This window comes from Anser cygnoides, chromosome 2 (genome assembly GCF_040182565.1).
Source record: "Anser cygnoides isolate HZ-2024a breed goose chromosome 2, Taihu_goose_T2T_genome, whole genome shotgun sequence".
Taxonomy (NCBI): domain Eukaryota; kingdom Metazoa; phylum Chordata; class Aves; order Anseriformes; family Anatidae; genus Anser; species Anser cygnoides.
In genome coordinates, this window is record NC_089874.1 from 144,197,785 (window position 1) to 144,216,606 (window position 18,822).

General features: G+C 37.9%; 1 protein-coding gene across 1 annotated transcript; it reads right to left on the reverse strand.

Moving 5' to 3' along the window:
- Window positions 1-3,279: 3,279 nt before the first annotated feature.
- Window positions 3,280-10,574, reverse strand: ABRA (actin binding Rho activating protein). The gene is made up of 2 exons (XM_013179973.3): window positions 9,810-10,574; window positions 3,280-5,165 (listed from the first exon to the last, which is right to left on the reverse strand). Exons 1-2 carry the CDS (start codon window positions 10,520-10,522, stop codon window positions 4,688-4,690), a joined length of 1,191 nt encoding a protein of 396 aa, XP_013035427.3. The 5' UTR covers window positions 10,523-10,574; the 3' UTR covers window positions 3,280-4,687.
- Between the last annotated feature and the right edge of the window lie 8,248 nt (window positions 10,575-18,822).

Sequence of the window (18,822 nt, forward strand, 5' to 3'; positions counted from 1 at the left end):
AAATCTCACTTATGTTTTTCCTTTGTAAATGAGCACACTTGGTGGGGTAATTGATTATTGCCATGGCAATGGGGAACTCAAGGGTGTAATCTTCTCTTCTCTCACCATGCTACTGCAATATGAAATAGAGCTGCACTGTGGTACCTGGAGCATGCATATATGTATATATATATGTATGTATGTTATATATAAGTCCAGCTGATGGAATGGTGTACACTTATTCTTACTGTAGTAAGATCAAAGTGGTTTTGAAGGTGTTGACTTAGGTCTTGCTGGCTGTCCCACTGCAGTGTCACGTCTGTTTAAGCTCTGCTTTCTGCTGTCATACTTATGGCAAGGCTTGTAGTTCCTGTTGAGTCCATGTTGCAATAGTTGTGCTGCTAGTAGTAAACTTGCTTTTGAACACACAACAACTTTCATTGTGCCCTGTGGTGGCAGGATGACTAACTTAGATGTTGATATGGTGCAATGTATGCATAGCAGCTGGGTAGCTGTGGCAACAGAGCTTGCCAACATTTGTTCTGTGGTCAGTGGCAACTAAACTCTCACCACAAATGTTATTTTCAACTACAGCTAACCTAATTTTATTTCAGTAGCCTTACCTTACTTTAAAAGTGAGCTGTAATACTGAACTCTGGCTGTAGAGAAATCTTTTAAAGAAGGAATTACTGCATTGGAGGAGGAAGCTAACTTGCAGTGGATGGGATATGCATCCAGTGAATGATCCATGCACTTAAAGTAACTGCAGCAACTGTTGTAAGAAAAAACACAGAGGTGTGAAAGTTAAATTTATGTTTAAATGGAATTTATATTAGAATACATGAAAGCTACATTCAGAAGATGGAAAATGTACCTCAGAGTTCCTACAGAAGGGGAGGCGAAGTTTTTTGATTCCAAGGAAGGAACTTTGCTTTCCTAGCATACTGCACACTTGCAACAGCAAAACAAACCTCAAACAGGAAAAGGGAGGAGATGTTACCTATCAGGAATTGTTCTTTATCAGAAATAATCAGGGGTGATTAGAGTCTTTAGGAAAATAATGTGCAACTGTAAGCTACCATAATAGTAACTGTGTTGTTTACTCTATCTGAAAGGCTGATTGTTTTGTAAACGTACAGTGTTGCTTAGCCCCTTTGAAAAACTATTTTAAGCAAGTCAGAAATAGGAAGTCAGGTCTTAAAATCTACAAAGACTGCTTTAATCAAGCAGTCTCTGACTTTCATCTTACTATCTGGAGTTTAAGTAGAATATTTAAGTTCAGCAAAGGTCATGCTAGTTTCACAGGAAAGGAACGGAGTTAAAATGGAGAATTTATGGAGTACTTTACACTTTATTCCTTTATTTTTTTTATTATGGAGTTCATTCATTTATTTATTATGGAGTACTAAACATTTTATTCAGTGTGTTTTAATGAATTTGGATTTATTTTCTTCATCTACTTTGCACAGAAACTTGCCACATCTTTACTTCATGTAAAAGATTTTTTATGAAACATTTAACCTATATGAAACACTTCTATATATCATAAACTATATCAATATTTACACTTTTTGTGCAAGAAAAATATTAAATACTTTGTTTTAGCAGGCTTTGCATGATGCCTCCTGTTTAAAGGTAAATGGGGGAACAGCGTTAGACAAATCATTAGTCATTACATGTGTTTTTTTATCCAATTGGAAATAAATATTTTGAGTGGAAAAATGAAAGTGTAGGTCTTTCTTGTTGCATAATGCTGTTAACGTTGCCTTCGGGATGACTATAAATGTGGGAAGCTTAAGAAGTTACTTGCAGTGAGCTCTAGTTTTATGCTGTATTGCAGTGATTGTGTTGTTACAAAGTTGATCTAAGGATACAAAGGTGAGAAACTTGAAGAGGGCTTGTGAGCTTGAAGGCTAGTCTTTTTTCTTCATGCTAATTGTTTTAATGTAACTCTTCTCAAAAAATCTTGTTTTTATCCTATAAGTAGAAATGCACATATTTGATGTTATAATATGCAAGAAAATACCAGCTAAATGAAACGCTGAGGTTCAAGAAAAAAAGTAGAATGCCACTGATCTGTTCTGTTGCTGAAGGTGTATGAAAATAGAGGAGTTCGATTCTCTGCTACGTTCCGCAAAGACGACAGGAAAGTTCCCCATCTCCTTGGTCAATGGGAATTACAGGTCAGCTGAGAAGTTTTTTTTCCTGCAGCTTAGTCAGTCCTTGCCTTTCCTGCCTCCACTAGTTTATGCATTATATCAAACTGTTAAAGTACAGGCTTGTCCATTATGATTTCTGGCCATACAGGAGCCTGCAGAGAAGTCAAACGTCTATAGTCTGTTGCTCTCAAATGTTTAGGTAGGTAAAACTTTTGAATCTCATTGTCAACTTACATGGAGATATGTTTAAATTTCAGACATAAAGACTGGATTATGAGCAATCGTTACCTTCAGAGTAAACACTTAATGTGCTGTAATGAACCTTGATGAAGAAAGCTGGATTTGAGAATGCCAGCAGCTTATTCAGTCCAAGTCAGGTGTCTGCCTACCCTCCATTGTACAAGGCAAGAGCAGTAAAAGATGAGAGACATGCATCTGTCTCATATCAAAGCACATTCATACTTCATATCAAAGCACAAGTTCTTACTGCGTGCGGTAAACATGCATGCCATTGAAATGCACCTCTTGGTAGAATGCCATGTTCGAGTGTTTCAGTACAAAAATATATTGTACCTACCACCTAAGGACACTGAATGAAAGATGATGTATATAATTCCTCATATAGTGGTGAAGTATTCTTGGGCTTTAAATCACCCTTGGATCACCAAAAAAAGTATCTGTGTGCACCTAATCTCTGCTGTGTTGTCCAATAATAGGATGAGAATTCTTGTGAGGAGAAATACGATGCAATTCACCTAACATTTCACAGAATTGCAGGATACTTTAGGTTGGACGTGTCCTCTAAAGATCGTCTGGTCCAACCCCTTGCTCAAACAGGGCCGCCCAGAGCAGGATGCCCAGGACCACATCCATGTGGGTTTTAGAAATCTCCAAGGTGGGAGACTCTGTAGCCTCTGAGCAGCCTGTTCTGCCTTTAGGGTGTGTTCTTTGTACAGATATTTAGTATTCTATTTCATTTCCATGTACTTTGAAATCTTGTTCTGGTGTTTTGGACAGAGAAACCTTCACTTCCTTCAGTACTCGTGAACAGGAGAAAGTACTTGTTTTTCAAAACAACTTAGTGATTTTATTTACTTCTAAGAATAGGAACATATATACTTTTTTTTTCTTTTCTAGTGTGTGGGAGAAAGAACCAAAAAGTAATAGTTTATTTACAATTATTCCTTTGACAAGCAAACTTTCTCAAAGCAACTTAGGCAGCTGTAAGTCATTGTATAAAGATGGGAAGAATATGCAGGTAAACATTCTAATACATAAATATCACATTTAGAGGTCAGTTTTACAGATCTATTTAACTAGTCCGAGAGATCTCAAGAAAACATTAGTGCTAAATAAGTGCTATTGAATCCAAGTAGTAATACATTTTTTCTTCCTTAGATTCACAACATATAACTGTGCCCAAAATACTGTTTTCCATCAACTTACAAGAGACACATAGTAACCAGTTCTTGTATCACTTGCTTATAAAAGATATAATTTGTACGTTCATTGGAGGCTCAAATTGGAGTACCTGTACTCTCATGATATGTTAGCAGTACTTGTTTTATCACAGAGGCAAGGTGTTCACACACCCTTTTCTTCTCTAAGAAGATATTTTTTCTTTCACTTTGAAAGAATCTTATGAGGGGAAACAACATTGTTTTTTCATTATGCAAATTATTTGCCCAGGCATCTTGATCTGAATGTTACATGTTACTTTCCCCTATATTTATAAGAAAGATGCATAGATATTCAGATGATATATTGCACAATATCGCGTAAGAGATTTTTCTATGTGGCTATCTATTCAAACCTTCTTGTGTATTTTATTCTCTTTGGTGTTTTCTGTTCATCAGCCATAACTCTAAAAATGAAATAATCTAATAAATTATATAAATACAATAAATAAATAAATAAAATCTCATAAAAGAATTTTGTCTTAGTTCCTGTGATATGTAAGAGAAAATTGTCAGTAGTTGCTGCAAGATAATGCTGCAGTAGTATTTGCTTATAGTGTTTATAGCAAACAAATTTGGCATCCTTGATTGTGTTCAAATAAACCCTTTTTTCATGCATTTGAATGATTAGTTAGGAACTATGCAAACAAGATCATTTTCACAGATCAAAAACTTGGCCTGAGTTTAGATCATCATTAAGCTTCTGATCTGACATGGTTTATATTTGTGATATCCCAGTTTAAATGGTCGAGAGGATCTTGAATGTAAAGATAAGTGAAAATTGGAATTCATTTGTAGCTGTTTGTATTACTGTGGCTTTCTATGTTCATCTGCTTATGGTTCAGTATATTTTTTCTTTAATTATTTTTTGGTATAGTAATTAACTGAAGTGTCCTGCAAGCCCTCCTGGTACAGAGAAAAATCCATTTGGATGCTTATCATGCAATAGTTATAAAGCTTATGTTTAGAAAAATGCTCAATGTCTTTTCTTGTCCAGGGGGTGGAAAAATCTTGTATTCCAAATGTGCAAAAGCTAACAGCAAGGGAAAAACAGAGGTTTTCCAAGGCAAGTTGTTCTTGTCCTAGCATTGCTTATTTTAATAATGTAATTATGACATTGTCATCCCTTCCTTGCCATAACATTTCTCCTTCAAAGTCCACCAGTCCGTGTTTCCTGGCTCTCATGAGAATCCCAACAACCTTATCTGAAATACGAACATATCTTTCAAAGAGCTCCCCGAAAGTGACTTGGATCTTGCCGTCACGCCGTGGTTTAGCCATTGATTCAATGATGAAGCACATGTCCCTGATCTCCCGGTGAATGTGGGCCTCAGCTCTCTTGGCCCTTTCAGCAGTTTTGGTTCCTTCCTTCGGACGGCCGTACCCTTCGTCTCCTTTGTGCAGGCGTGTGGACATGGCCAGCTCATGGTCAAATTCTTCACTGAAGGGATTCAGCTTCTGTGACGTGATGTGCTGGTCTGCCCATTCCTGCCACCTGTCCTTCAAGCTATTAACGGGGCTGTATTTCCTGTGAGCCTTAGTGCTCCTTTCCTCACTGAGCTTGCTTGCGCTGAAAGAAACAAAAACAGTATTTGAGCTTTGCATTTCATCGTTTAATTACAGTCCTGCTAGTCTTAATATTAACATGTGCTGTATATTTCCAGACCAGATGCTAACCACCAGGTGGCATATTTTCACCAGTTCTAGTTCTTTTAGGGCTTTTAGTCCACATTTCAGATGACTTTCAAAAGCAAATTCACTGACAACAGCTTGATCTCATCTGTGCTACCACCTTCTAGATTTGAACCCATTTTGACTGAATTCTGTAGGGATACGAGACAGTATGCTGCTGATTACCTGCGCCTTCATTCAGTCACATAGCTCTCCATTTCTGTCTGCATTGCAGAACCTGAAATCTGCCTGTCTTAATGTTTCAAGTGACAGTTATTGCAAGTGTACAGACCAGGGCCTCACCTATTTTTGACTGAAGCATATAGGGAGGACAGTGTCTGGAAAAATCTGTTCCTTAACATAGATGTTGATTTCAAAAAAAAAAAAGGGACAAAAAAAAAGTACAGTAGCAGCTCTGCCTATACGTATTTTATCTATGGTTCTGAACAATTTTTGAAGTGCAAAATTCATGTTCCCTTGGGCAGGTGTATGGAAGAAACTTAAGGCTACTGAAATTTGTGTCAAGGTCAAAGGATGAGGAGATCTTCAGAGATCTTAACTGATCTCATGCATGTACATGTTTGTAGCAGCATTTTATTACTGGATGGCTGCAGGCAGACAGATTCTTGATGCCCTTTCCTCTAGTGACCAATCTTACATGTTGTGGGGGAGTTATAGATAGTCTGAGCTAGTCTTTGTGCTGTCCACATCCTGTCACTGCATCTGTACAGAGCTTGCCTAGGGAGTATGTTGTGCTGTGGCTATGCCGAAGTAATTTGTTTTCTAATACTTTTAGTCCCTAGAAGGCTGCTCTGAAACCACCCCGGTAATATCTGCTGAATGTTAACAGGAACAGTCAGAACAAAAATACAGTTAGCAAAACTGTACAGAGGACTACAAACCTGCTGCCTGCTGTTTGGTCATTGCTTTGTTTTATACTAAGCTTGTTGAAAGAGAGAAGAGGGGCTGAGAGGAGAAGACAACGGAGTGAGAAGGCTTGCTCTAAAGGCTTTGTTATGTTTTTTTTTGGTTGGTTGGTTTTGGTTTTGTTTCTTTTTTCTTTTCTTTTTTTAATTAAAGTGTCTAGCAAGTATTCTCATCTTTTCCTACTGAAGCCCATATTTCTTTTTTAGCTGAATACTATTATCACCTTCCTTATCCTTATCATCTTTTCAGTGGTTGAGAAAAACATTATATCTATCCTTTTGCTTTTACGATGCCCTAAGTGGTTTTAGAAGTTCTGTATTGTCAACTACCTTTTTTTAAATGCATCTTCCAGTTCTGATTGCCAAAGTGCAATTTTCCTCATTGTTTAGCTTGTTGATGAGCTAACATAATAAACTGTCATACACCTAGAATCCTTTTTTTCCTGTCTATACAGTGCCTAATGCAATGGATTGTGAATCCAAACTGAAGATTGTGAGCTTAACCCACTGTAACAAGCCTGTTGCCTGTAAGAGTCAAAGAAGTTTACCTGTTAACCAAAGCAATAACCAAATTGCATTCTGAACTTGTACGACAGCAGTGCCCATGCCCTGTGTTCCCTACTATCCTGTCTTTAGGGAAAATGCATGAATCCTTTCTTAGTGTTTTGAATTACATATCTCTGCTGTGCTCCTTTGGCTCCTAAACAGAAATGAAATAGTATTTCCTAGGCCTGTAGAAGTTAACATTCACTCTACTAAGGAAGCAGCCTGATTTCAGTAAATGTTGCAGCTGGAGGTCATGAAGGTGCTGATGTGAGGGAAAAAATGCTGGCACTGATGCTTTTTTTCCTGGGACATAGTGAGGAAAATAGGAGATGTGCTTTAACAATCATACACTTACGGACTTTTTGAAGAAGATTAAGCCAAACTGGAAGGTTCATAAAAACAGCAGGCTAAAATAATGTATTTTGAGGCTATAAAAAATAAATACATAAAAGTGGGTAGTTAAAAAAAAAAAAAAAATCCAGTCCTGGTAATAGTACTATAAATGTAGAAAAAAAACTCCTGACAGATTTCTGTGGAAGAGATGGCTGTAAGTAATAGAGAGGGTGTTATTTCTATCATTTGCACCTCAGTAAATATGGCTAATCTATTTTTCCCTAGGTAGCAGCACTAAAACTAGGCATATGGAGAAAACATATGTAAGGTTTAAAGGAAATATAGCTGCTTTGCCTCTACTATCAATTTTTTATTGAGCAATTTATTTTAATTGGCATCATTTGCAGGTAAAATGGTGCTCTTTTCCTAATGTGTGAAATCTTTGTTTTATTGGTTTGCTTTTCAACTAATTTCTGTCAAAGGACAGTGCATGCAGCCCCTCCCAAAAGCAGAGACCACAAGCTTTCAAGCTCTGGGTTATTGGAGAGCTTTTTCAGATTGACTGTTAACCATTTGTTCCTCGTGGGAGATGGCTGGTCAGTTATACAGCAAAGCATTGTTTAGTACCCTGTCTGAGTAGTTAAAATAGCTATCCATGTTTAGGCATCTGTGCTGGAATTTACTGTGTTGTTGACATAGTCCTGGTTTTAATGGTGGCCAAGGTAAGTGCTTGCTGTCAGTGGGGTACAAAACCTGGTTAGTGGGACTGGCAGAGTCTGCCTGGCTGTCTGCAGAATGACCAGGAAGCCAGTTTTGATGTTTTTATCTGTGCTGGTTCCAGTTTCTGGTTTCTGAAATAGCAATTAGGATATAGTATCGAGCGTATTGGTCCTGGCCCTCTGATTCCTGCTATCTTGTTAGTCCTTCCCACACAGGGAAGGTGACACGCCTGCCTTCTCATCTCGAACGCCCTTGTGCTTGTCTCGCATGCAAGGCAGAGCAGAAGATGGCAGAGACTCAGGCCCCACCACACTGTGGCCCTGACAGGAGGCCGTGTCCTGGCACCAGCCTCTTCCCAGGGCTCTGCTCTGCCAGGGGAGCTCTGCCAGATCCTGCCCCAGCCAAATTTAGGCCCCAGCTGCCCTCCCTGCCCCAGAGAAGCCTTAGCACACACCCTGTCCCCAGAGGCAGTGCTTTCCTTCATCAAAATTTGAAGTTAGTTGTGAGGTTGTGTGCCGGAACAGTTCAGGCTCGGCCGCACGTTCATGTCCGCTGGGGCATTACAGAGTTTGTGAAGCAGAGCGCTGGAGCGAATAATGTGCTATGTCTCTAACAGCTGCCTACAGCTTCCCCTCTTGCAGTTGGACATATGGGCCTTCTCATCTTTTCCTGAGAAGGGAGCGATGAGTGGGTTTGGCAACTGTCTGGCAAGTCTGGCAACAGCACAACTGTTTGTAGCCATCTTCTGAAAAGTTTGTTCTGCTGGAGGTCTCTGGAAAAGCAAACTGGGGAATTTCTACCAGCTTCTGCTGTTCTTCTGCAATTCTGGGAGGCTTCCCCAGGACTGCCTGCCTGTGGCTGAACCTTACTTGTTTACTACTCGGACTCTAAATTTGATGTGCAGTTGCTGTTGCGTAGTAATCTTCAAGCACAGTCCTCTTACTGAAAGTAGCCTTACTCAAAACTGTCTGATAGTATGATTTTGCTACTTAATTCTCCCTCTTTTTTTTTTTTTAGAACCTGTAATAACTACATCAGTAAGATTTTTTTCTCCTTCCTTTCTGTTTACACCAGTTACAGGCGTAAGAAAGTCTGTATGTCTGAAAGTTCCACAACAGACTCTATGAGCACACTTAGAGAGCGTGTGTGTGTATACCCACAGAGATGCGTTGAATATGAAAAATGAATTGATGATTCAAATGTTCTTTTTGTCAAATGACTTATGGTTTAGAAATGATTTATAGCATGATTCAAATCAGTCTTTCAGAAGTAAAGGCAGGCTGAATGCTTTCTAATATCACAGGAACTGGGAATACGAACAGAGAAGTTCCATCCTTTGACTTGATGAATTCCAAATCCATATGGAAAGCTTCCAAAGAGAAGCAGTGAACCCAGAATTTGTTAATATGTATCTAGACGTATTTCCCTCAATATCTATTTTTGGACATTTGGGGCAAATCACTCCCAAGATTATTCACAATTTATGCAAAGCAAAATAATGAATAAATATTTGGAAATATTATTTGCTAAAGTGTGTTGCTTTAGAATTAGTATCTGCTGAAATCGTAGAATCATTCAGGTTAGAAAAGACCTCTAGGATCATCTGAATAGCTGTGGGTTCTTGAGGAAGAAAAAATGTTAATCTGAAATGTGGACTAAGGTATTAAGAGGTAAGCAGTGATTTAGATGAACCAATAAACCTAGTGTCAAATTTAACATTTTCCAAATATAACATCCTGTGCCTCTTATGTATATAGTACGTGAAATGCAAGTCTACGGTCAGAAGTTATTGATTAACCGCTTAAGCGTAGAGAGATATGCGAAAGGTCTTCTGGATTTTTTTTATTGTTATTATTATTATTGTTTTGCTTTTTCTTTAGGAATAATTCTTTCTCTTTGACCATTTGCTATGATTTATTTTTCCTGCTCTCATTTCACTTATTTGTTGTGGAAACCTGTTCCTGTTTCAGGGTCTGCTAACCACTTGTGATACTGAAACAAAAAGGTGTTTTACTTACAAAGATGGCACAGGTCGTTTAATCCTCACAGCCGTCACCTCTCGGTCACTGTCCTCTGCTTCCCCATAGCCACTGTCCTCTGCATCCATGCTGTCGTCGTGGCAGTTAAGCAGCAGTTCTTCCTCAGTCCCCGCTTTGACCTCTTCTTCCATCTGCTTCCAGCCCTTGGTCAGCTCTGATACCATGTTTGAACACTTTCTCCTTATTGTGGGGGATAATTTGGCACTAAGAATTTTGTCAATAGCATTTGATTCTTCTTTGAGCTTGATCATCTCTGAGCTGCCATTGTTCTCATATCTGTCGCTGAGGAGGCTAACGTCACCCCCTCGTTCGTAGGCTTTGCTTACAACTGTCTTGGTCACCTCTTTGCTTTTAATGTTGAACTTTTTGAGGGCTTCATCTGATTCCCTTGATTTTTTTTCAGCATCTCTTATTGTCATTGATTCCTTTGCTGAGGATTTTTCATTGTCTTTTCCTTGGTCCCTCTTGCTGGATGGAATTGGCCATTTTTCAAAGGGTCTTTCTTGCACTGGCCGAGTTGATGAGTCCTCTGCGCTGGGGACCCACCCGGCAGGTTCTTGGGCTTGCTTTATGTTGTGGTCAGTTGCCCACTGCTGCCAACCTCGTGCCAAGCTGAAGACTAAGGTGGCAGTTCGGATCTTGTGGACAGCCCTTTTCGCAGGAGTCGTGCTCACCTTCTCTTCGGGAGCCATGCTGCTGTCTGCTGCCGTGTTAGCCCTCTTATGTTAAGCACCTCCTGAATGAGCTTCCTGAAGCAAGTAATGTCCAGCAAAGAGAGCTGCCGAGATTTAAATAGAAGTGGGAGCAGTTTGTGCCCATGGAAAATATGTGAAACACTTTGCACAAAGATATAGTATCCTCACTGTTACAGAGTTCTTTTTTTAAAACACGGGATCGCATTTCTTCACAGCAGATGAATGATGCGTGATGTAAACAGGATGACACAGACCTGTACTGGGAATAGTGAGAAATTCATGGCTCCTATAAGCACTCTTCCCAGGGACTGCTCAACCCCCAATTTGTTGGCAAGTGTAGAACTTGGGTTAAAGATATTGAACAGAGTGTCCGAAAGGGCTAAATGTTAGGGGCTGTCAGTTGCTGACAGAGCAGAGACCACGCATCATCGCAGGCAAAACTTGCCCCTAGTCACGGAGTGTAAAGCCAGAAGCAGGCTATGAATGAGAAATGTTTAGATGCATTTTGTAAAAAGATGCTAGGTGATTTCACTTTATTGCTCACATATCCAAGAAAATCCAGGTTTGCTAATTTTAAAAAGGTATTTTTGTACTCTGTTCTGAGTTATTCTCTATTTATGTCTGTTTACAGTGTACCTTTAGGGGGTTTTAGGAACGATATTGTATTTGGTGTCAATGCTAAGAATGAGTGAATCACTATCTCTAGTCTGAAGATTAATATAATAAGTCTGACTTGATTGGATGGATGAATGCTCTCCTAATTTTTATTTAGGATTTTGAAAAAAAAAAAAAGTAAAGTATAACCTGTTGCATTTCTGACTGCTTTTTCAAGGAAGTTATCTATATAAATTAGTGTTTAGTTCTATGTTATTTACAACATAATTATGTTCAGCGTTTACAGCATATAAAAAAAATAGTTTTCTAGGAAAAATCATGATTTCTTCATTCCAGAGGACTTCCTGGAGAGTGGTCATATTTGGATTTATAAATTTTTTTGGTGGGTTTTATCAGTTGTTACATAATAATAAACAGGCATTTTCTGAGTTACAATCCTATAGTGTCTTATTTCTTAGTATATTGTTTCCTAAACAGGAAAGGAAAATGGCATTGCTTTTTCCATCTATCATACCTTGCAGCTTAGCAGATGACATGCCATACTTGCCATGTGGCAGTCAGGCAAACTGAACTTCAAGGAATTCTATTGGCTTCATTGGTGTTATAACAGAGATAAATATGGACTCTTACTACTCTGCCTTTTTTGATTCTCTCAAAGGCTGGGCTTTTTCAAGTAGGTTTGATTATATCTAGCTCTTGTTTAATAATAAAGCTTTATCATACCTTTGACTTCTAGGCAGAATTCCTCATTAATCTGTGGGGTCATTTCCTTTTCAAAACTGATGACATAACGTAGGTTAGTGTTGCTATTTGATATTTAATCATGCTTTTATTTTAGAAAGAAATGTATTACCTCACTATACTGTACAATCGTGGCTATTACCAGCTTATCATAACTCTGAAATGCCATTATGAGGTGTACTGGCGCAACCTGATTAAGAAGCATGTGTTACTGGACACTTATTTTGGTACTGCTTAAAGGCTAATCAGGAATAGGAGCTTCTTGTGTTTACAAGTACGCATGTGCAGTCATGCATGCACACAGGGTGGTGCATGTTCTGTAACAGCTAAGGAAGATGGAGATGAAAGAAGAGAATAATGCATGTGCAGCATAGGAGTATGACACCAGCTCGTTATACCATTTCTTATGATTTCTTGAGGATAAAGGTGGCCAAGACTTTAGGAATTAATTGTTATTAAATTGCAATCTGAATTGTTCAGATTTTTTTAATATATTTGGCATGATCAATCTGATTTTTTTGCCTGTTCCAGAGTTCTTGCAACTTCAGTCATATTTCATAAATATACTGTATGATCCATGTTTAGAAAAATGAGTGAAAATAGCAGGTAAGTATAAAGGAGATCCTGTTAGCAAGCATGTTGTTTGATGGATAGATATTGCTATTTGTTTTCATGTGATTTTTTTCCAGTTAATTTTGTACTATTCCAATTTTGCGTATGAGATAAAAATCAAAAACCTGACCAACATACCAACTGCTGCTCTTGTTGATCCTTCAAAGGTGGCTGCTTTACCAAAAAAAAAAAAAAAAAAGCCTTAACAAAATTTGTCAAATCAAAATCGTGTGTACCTGTCCTTGTTAAAAGGTTCTGCTAGGTTTATTACTGCAATTCCTGTTGAGGTTCTTGGATATTTTTATTCTCCTCCTGTCTTTGCAAGTGGCTGTATTGAAATTTGTGGTCTCAAGAAAGAATTATACTCCTTCTGAAGGCTTGGAAATAACAGCCCATTTCAAAGAATTTCTTAATATAGAGATTTTTTTTAATTATTTTTTTCCTGATGGGCTTGACTTTAGTGTATTAATCATTGTCCCACAGACTTAAGGCTTACAGAGTTTAGATAAATGGCAGCAAAAAGTCACAGACTAATTAAATTGAATACCAAAATCATAGTTCTAAATTACTATTAAATCCATGTTGCATGACAATATGTTAAACAAATGTTTAGTTTAAACTGGTCACTATTTTAAGCTGAAGTTGTAATACCATAGGCTTGTTCAATGTGCCAGTGAAACTTTAATGTAATTATTCCAAGACAGCTGAATTTATTATGCTTAATTTTAGGGTGTACAATCACATCTTGAAAATGTTGAATGATGCCTTATTTTACATTGTGATGTTGCCAGTGAGAAGTCTGTCATGAGAGAAGTATAAATAATGTTTGAGTCATCCAGTCAGATTCATACGTTGTCAGTTGCTTAGTTAATTTATGTTTTGCTCCAGTAAGAGATTTTTATTTTTTATTTTTATTTTTTCATTTTTATTCTTAGTGGCCAAAGCTAGTGTCTAATCTCCCTGTTGGCACTTCCAAAAGCCAATAGCCAGCTATTGGCTTGGATCACATTTCCTATATGACTTAAATACTTCACAGGGTGTGCTCCAATGGACTTTCCAAGAATTCTGCTTGAAGTAAGTCTTGAGGGATAATTTAGTGTAGAAGGTATATAGGAGTAATAGCATCTGGAGCAGATAAATAGATGAGTAGACGTGATGTAGTTGGAAGCTGTGAACTCCTTTTTCTTTGCCCTAACTATGTGCAGTTCTGGGATGCAATCTCTTTGACATCTTGAGGCAAGTCTGTTGTTCCTAGAACCCTGTAGCTCCTTTTGGACTGCTGCATTACACATAATACTTCTGATTTCCTGAATCTAGAGTCATGAAAGACCATCTAAGAGGTTGCCACTGTTAATGTTTAAAGTTGTTTATGAGTTGTGTTTTTTTGTTTGTTTGTTTGTTTTCCCTAGATGAATTGTTCTCTGTAGTTTCACTGTTTTTAAAAACAATTTTATTTGCTGTTCCATTATGTGGAATATTAACAGTCACTGAGGAGACTGGTTTGTCGTCCTTTCTCCTTTCTCCCTTCTCCTTTTCTTTCCGCGCTTAATTTTAAAAGTAGGATTTATCCTTCCTTCTTTTACTTTGTCAGATATTGTATGTAAGTTATTCAATGTTTTTGATGCCTTAAAACAAGGAATTTCATTTTCATCCAGTTGTAAGCTCATAAAAGATGCTGTCTTCCTCCTCAGAGTTAGTGATGAATAATGAGAACAATCTGTGTTTCATGGTTAAATATAACCAGCTGCCATTATCAATAAGGAATCTCAAGACTGAGTTTTCTTTTCATCATGACACCGTTAGAGTATGTTGTGTCAGAACACTATACATTGCCAGTGATCACAGAAAGCCTTGGTGTAATGGGTTAGAGTTCTGGTTTTCCTTATTTTTAGAGTTCACGTCAAACATATCACTTCTAGCCATAGTAATGAGCAACTGTGCCTCATTCAGTGTGCAGTCTTGTGTATAGTGCAGGTGTCAGTTCTTAGAAATGGACCACTCCTGTGCCTTTGGACTGGATCCTCTCTTTCTGTTAACAGAAAACAGCCTACACATTCATTGGTGCATTTTTTATTTTTTTATTTTTAATGTTTTCATCCTTTTATGTTTGCATTTAACCACAATCTTTTTTTTTTCCTGAAATTCTGTTGTACTGAGTCAGCTATCCCTCTGTAATTAAAAGGGAATCTTGAATCTGTATTTGATTACGTGTAATTTCAGAATTCAGCTATATGAGAGATCAGGGTTTATCCATGACCTATGATGATAGCTCTACTTTGTGAAAAAAAATACACCCAACAAACTGCCAAGAAAACCCTGTTCAGAACCAGATCTGAAAGAATCTTCATTGCGGCAGGGTACCAGGGGTAGAGAGGGTAGGCCCACCATCCGGCAGCAGCAACCATAGCTAACGAGTTGTAGCGTATATCCCTAAAGCTCATCTCATTCTACATGAGGCAGGCTTAAACGTGAGTCAACCTAAAGATAGAAAACAGCTCTGTGTAATCTGAACTGGCTAAAGATGAGCATTCAGCACGATCGAGAGACCTGGGTGTTACGGCTCAGAGAAACCCAGCTCAGGGCACAGAGATGTCTCCATATATCTTCAAGCTTCTATAGAAGCACAGCTACTGTCGTGACAAAAGTCTTTGCTGTCTTTAATATTTACTTCCTCTAAAGTTACCTTCACTTTTACAGAAAACAAAAAAAATAATTTTAGGATATAATGCTGTAAATCACTTTGACACTCTCTTCCTACTTCTGCATATAGCGCCCACTGTTTTCAATGGGAGTTAGATATCCAAGTACCCACAAGGAATCTCTGCAGTTTAATCAAATCTATACAGGAAAAGAAAAAGAAGGTAAGCTCAGATCCTTTTAATACCATTGTGATTTCAAACATAAATACATCTTTTATCTGAGTACCTGTAGGGAGTAAACAGAAACAAGGAGCAAACAGTAATGAAGCAAATTCATTTAAAAGTATAAATAAACATTTGCAGGAAAGCATTTGCATTCAGTTCTGTTTGCAGTATGAAGGAATTTTTGAAGATGATGAAAACAAGATAGACTTTAAAAGATACCTGAAAATATGCTGCTATTCAAGGTTATATTGATCATATCTCTTTGTTAGTGATTTTTTTTTCTGATAAGAAAATTATATAATTTTATATTATGAGCAGTTTAATTTTGTGGTTCTAACTTGTTGACATATCTTAGTTTACAATTTACCAAGAAATAGTTTTATGGCTTTGAGAATATGAAATTATTGGCTGCTACTGAAACCTGTCCCTGAACAGAACATTAGATACAAGAAATTTAAAGTCTTCACATAACTTTGCAACATGAGATCGATGGGAGCCATGCCATAAGGAGAACCTGCAATCAGACACCTAGTTGTAATACGATAGAAGATAAATGTATTTTAAACATCACCAAGAAAAAAAAAATAAAAAAAATTAAAACCACTGTTCTATAAAGACAGAAGGTGGTACAAATCCAGAGATAAGAGGTGTAGTCAAATCACTGTCAACTATTAATAAGGCAGCATTCCCATGCATTATGGCTTTTAAGTTTTGTTTTTCTGTTTAAAATAACTGCATGTTTCTGTTTATTGGTGTTTCTCAGATTTCAGAGTGACAAATATGGCAGGAAAAAAGAATTTTCACAACTTTTGAAAGATTTTCCTTTCAGAGACAGTGTCTCCTGTTTAGAGCAGTATGCTTTAGAGCAGAACTGAATGGATATTTTTATTTGTATACTTTATCATTGGTCTGTTCAAAGAATATTTACCTCCATTTATTACTGGATACGCATCACTCACTTTGTTCTCCTGTATTATCATTATAGTATATCAGGCATGTTTAAAATTTGACAATGCAGATTACAAAATGGACAAAAAAACAAACCAAAACAAAACAGACATAAATGTGCCTTTACCATGTTACATCCAAAGATGCATGTAGTCAACCTACCACAGGGTTTTGTAGGATCTTTGAAAATGGACATTTAGCTTCTAACAGAGTTGCTAGTTATTGTCATTATATGGCAAAACTTGCAACTTTCTCTTCTCTCTCCTCTCAGATTTGAAATCTTGGTTTGAGGAGGGAGCAGAAAACAGACTGCAAGTTTTAGGAAACATGTTCCAAGCTCTTCAAACACAGAAAAGCCTACACATATCAGGAAAGAAAAGCCATAGAAAAACAGAATTTTTAGATAAAATCCAGTACTTCAGTGTTTTCACTCAGGACCACACTCATAGCTGAGAAAACAGGCCTATCTCAATATTTATCTACAGTACTTTTTTTTTTCTATGCACTTTTTTGTTTGTTTTTAGTAGTCACTGAAGGAAATGCCTTGAATTAGACAAAAATTGTCTAATTGTTTTTTACTCTCTCAACTGGCTAAAGCAATTAGTTTATTTTTGGTGCTTCAGTCAAATTACACCACTCTATTGTTATTCCATATCCTTAAAGGTCCTAAAACAAAGGATCTATTCCTTGTGAAAAGGGAATTCTAGATGTTTTTGTTGATTTATTTTTGAGCCCAAATCTGTCTACAGATGTTGTCAAGGAAGTTGTAAAATAGGAACTGAATTTGGTGCCTTTTGTCAGGGAAAAGCATTCTCTGCATAAAGCCAAAATTTGTTCATTCAAGGAGGGAAAAGTTGGTATTTCCCTTTCACCCAGTCTGGTGACAAGTGGGACGTTATGGCCCAGATTTGGAGGAATCCATGGTAGAAAGCAGAAATCCTCCTGACAAATTCATCATGATGATTCTCATTTGAAAAAGCAGTACTGATATACTCAGGCTTTAAACTGTGACTGCGGTTCTTGACCTTTGGGTAACACAAATGAAATCTCTCGAGTGCTGTTGGCTCTGTCCGCTCTCCCACTATCACATTCCACTGCACCAGGCAGGACACGGCGTTATTTATTATTCCTCACTTAACCACCAACTGCTTTAACAGCATGCAGCTGTGTTTTTGTTAGTAGAGGTAGACCCCTAACTCTGCATGTCCTGAGCTGAGCGAAAGTCCCGTGGCCACTCTACGACAGAAGGGCTGCCCTGTGGAGTTACTTGCGTGAGCCCAGCTGACATCAGGTGTCAAAAGGTGAGCGATGGGAACTCCCGGGAGTCCAGCTGGTATTTGCAGTGCTGCACGAGGATTTCCATGGCTCGCGCCTGGTCTTCAATTGCCAGGGAAGTTAGAGCAGATATTCCCAAGGCTCTCTGGGGTTAGTTTTGATCAAAGACTTTGAGAACAAGTTAGATTAAGTTACATGGCTACCTCCTTTTTAAACTACTCTTAAGAAGTTTGTCTTATTTGTTATATGATGTAAGGATAATTAATAGACTGTGATTTAGACTCAAAACTCTTTGCAAGAAAGTAATGAGTTGGATCTTGAGGACTATTCCTTGTGGGTGTTATTTAAAACTGTCTGTCATTAGACTGCAGAAAGGGAGAAAGTTATGCTTTCCTCTTGGATATAAGGATAGGTAATTACTGGTAGTAGCATACACAAACTGGGATGAACCATTCTGTGGGAGTCACAGGTACTTCAGTTTCTCTTCAGTTTGGCACACAGACAAGTATGCTGATTAATCCAGTGGATGATTTAGTGATTTAAATTATAGATCATTATATTTCATTAATAGAAATATAGAGGAGAAAATTGACACCCCGCACCCTTTTCTTGACTGAATCAGCATTTTTGGCACTTCCTTCACCAGTAACTTTAGCCTGCTTAACATAGAAGATTTGAGTAGGTGGTGAATTTTCAAGAGTTGCATCTGATTTTGGAAAGCGTGTGGCTGGTTGGCCTGAGGTGGTTTGCTACTTGGACATGTAAACTGTCCTCAGCTCTCACTGCACTGGACTTGTCTAGCTCCTTCCCTGCATCATTACTCATTCCTGACTTAGTCTAGTGTAGTATACCTGAGGAGATGATCAGAAGATGAATGTGGAATGGGATTTGACTGAACAACAACAAACTCAGCATTATTTAACAGCTCCACAATACTGCCTCAGCTTTTCTAGCTCCTTTCTTAAAATAATCAAAGCACAATGAGTTTTTTACATAATGAGAAAATAAAGAGAAAAGAGAAGCACATGTTTATGTTTGAAGAGTGTTATGTTACTCACATCACTTGACTGGATATGGTAATTTTTGGAGCTACTGCATTCATCTTTTTTTCTCTGTGGAGGCTGTTAAGGTTTGTGGCAGAGGCCATTGAATCTGTCCCTGAGGGCTTAACAGGTTTTCCAGTATAATAACAATGGTTGAAACTTCAGTCAGACAGAAGTAATCTGTTTTTGCTCTTTCTTA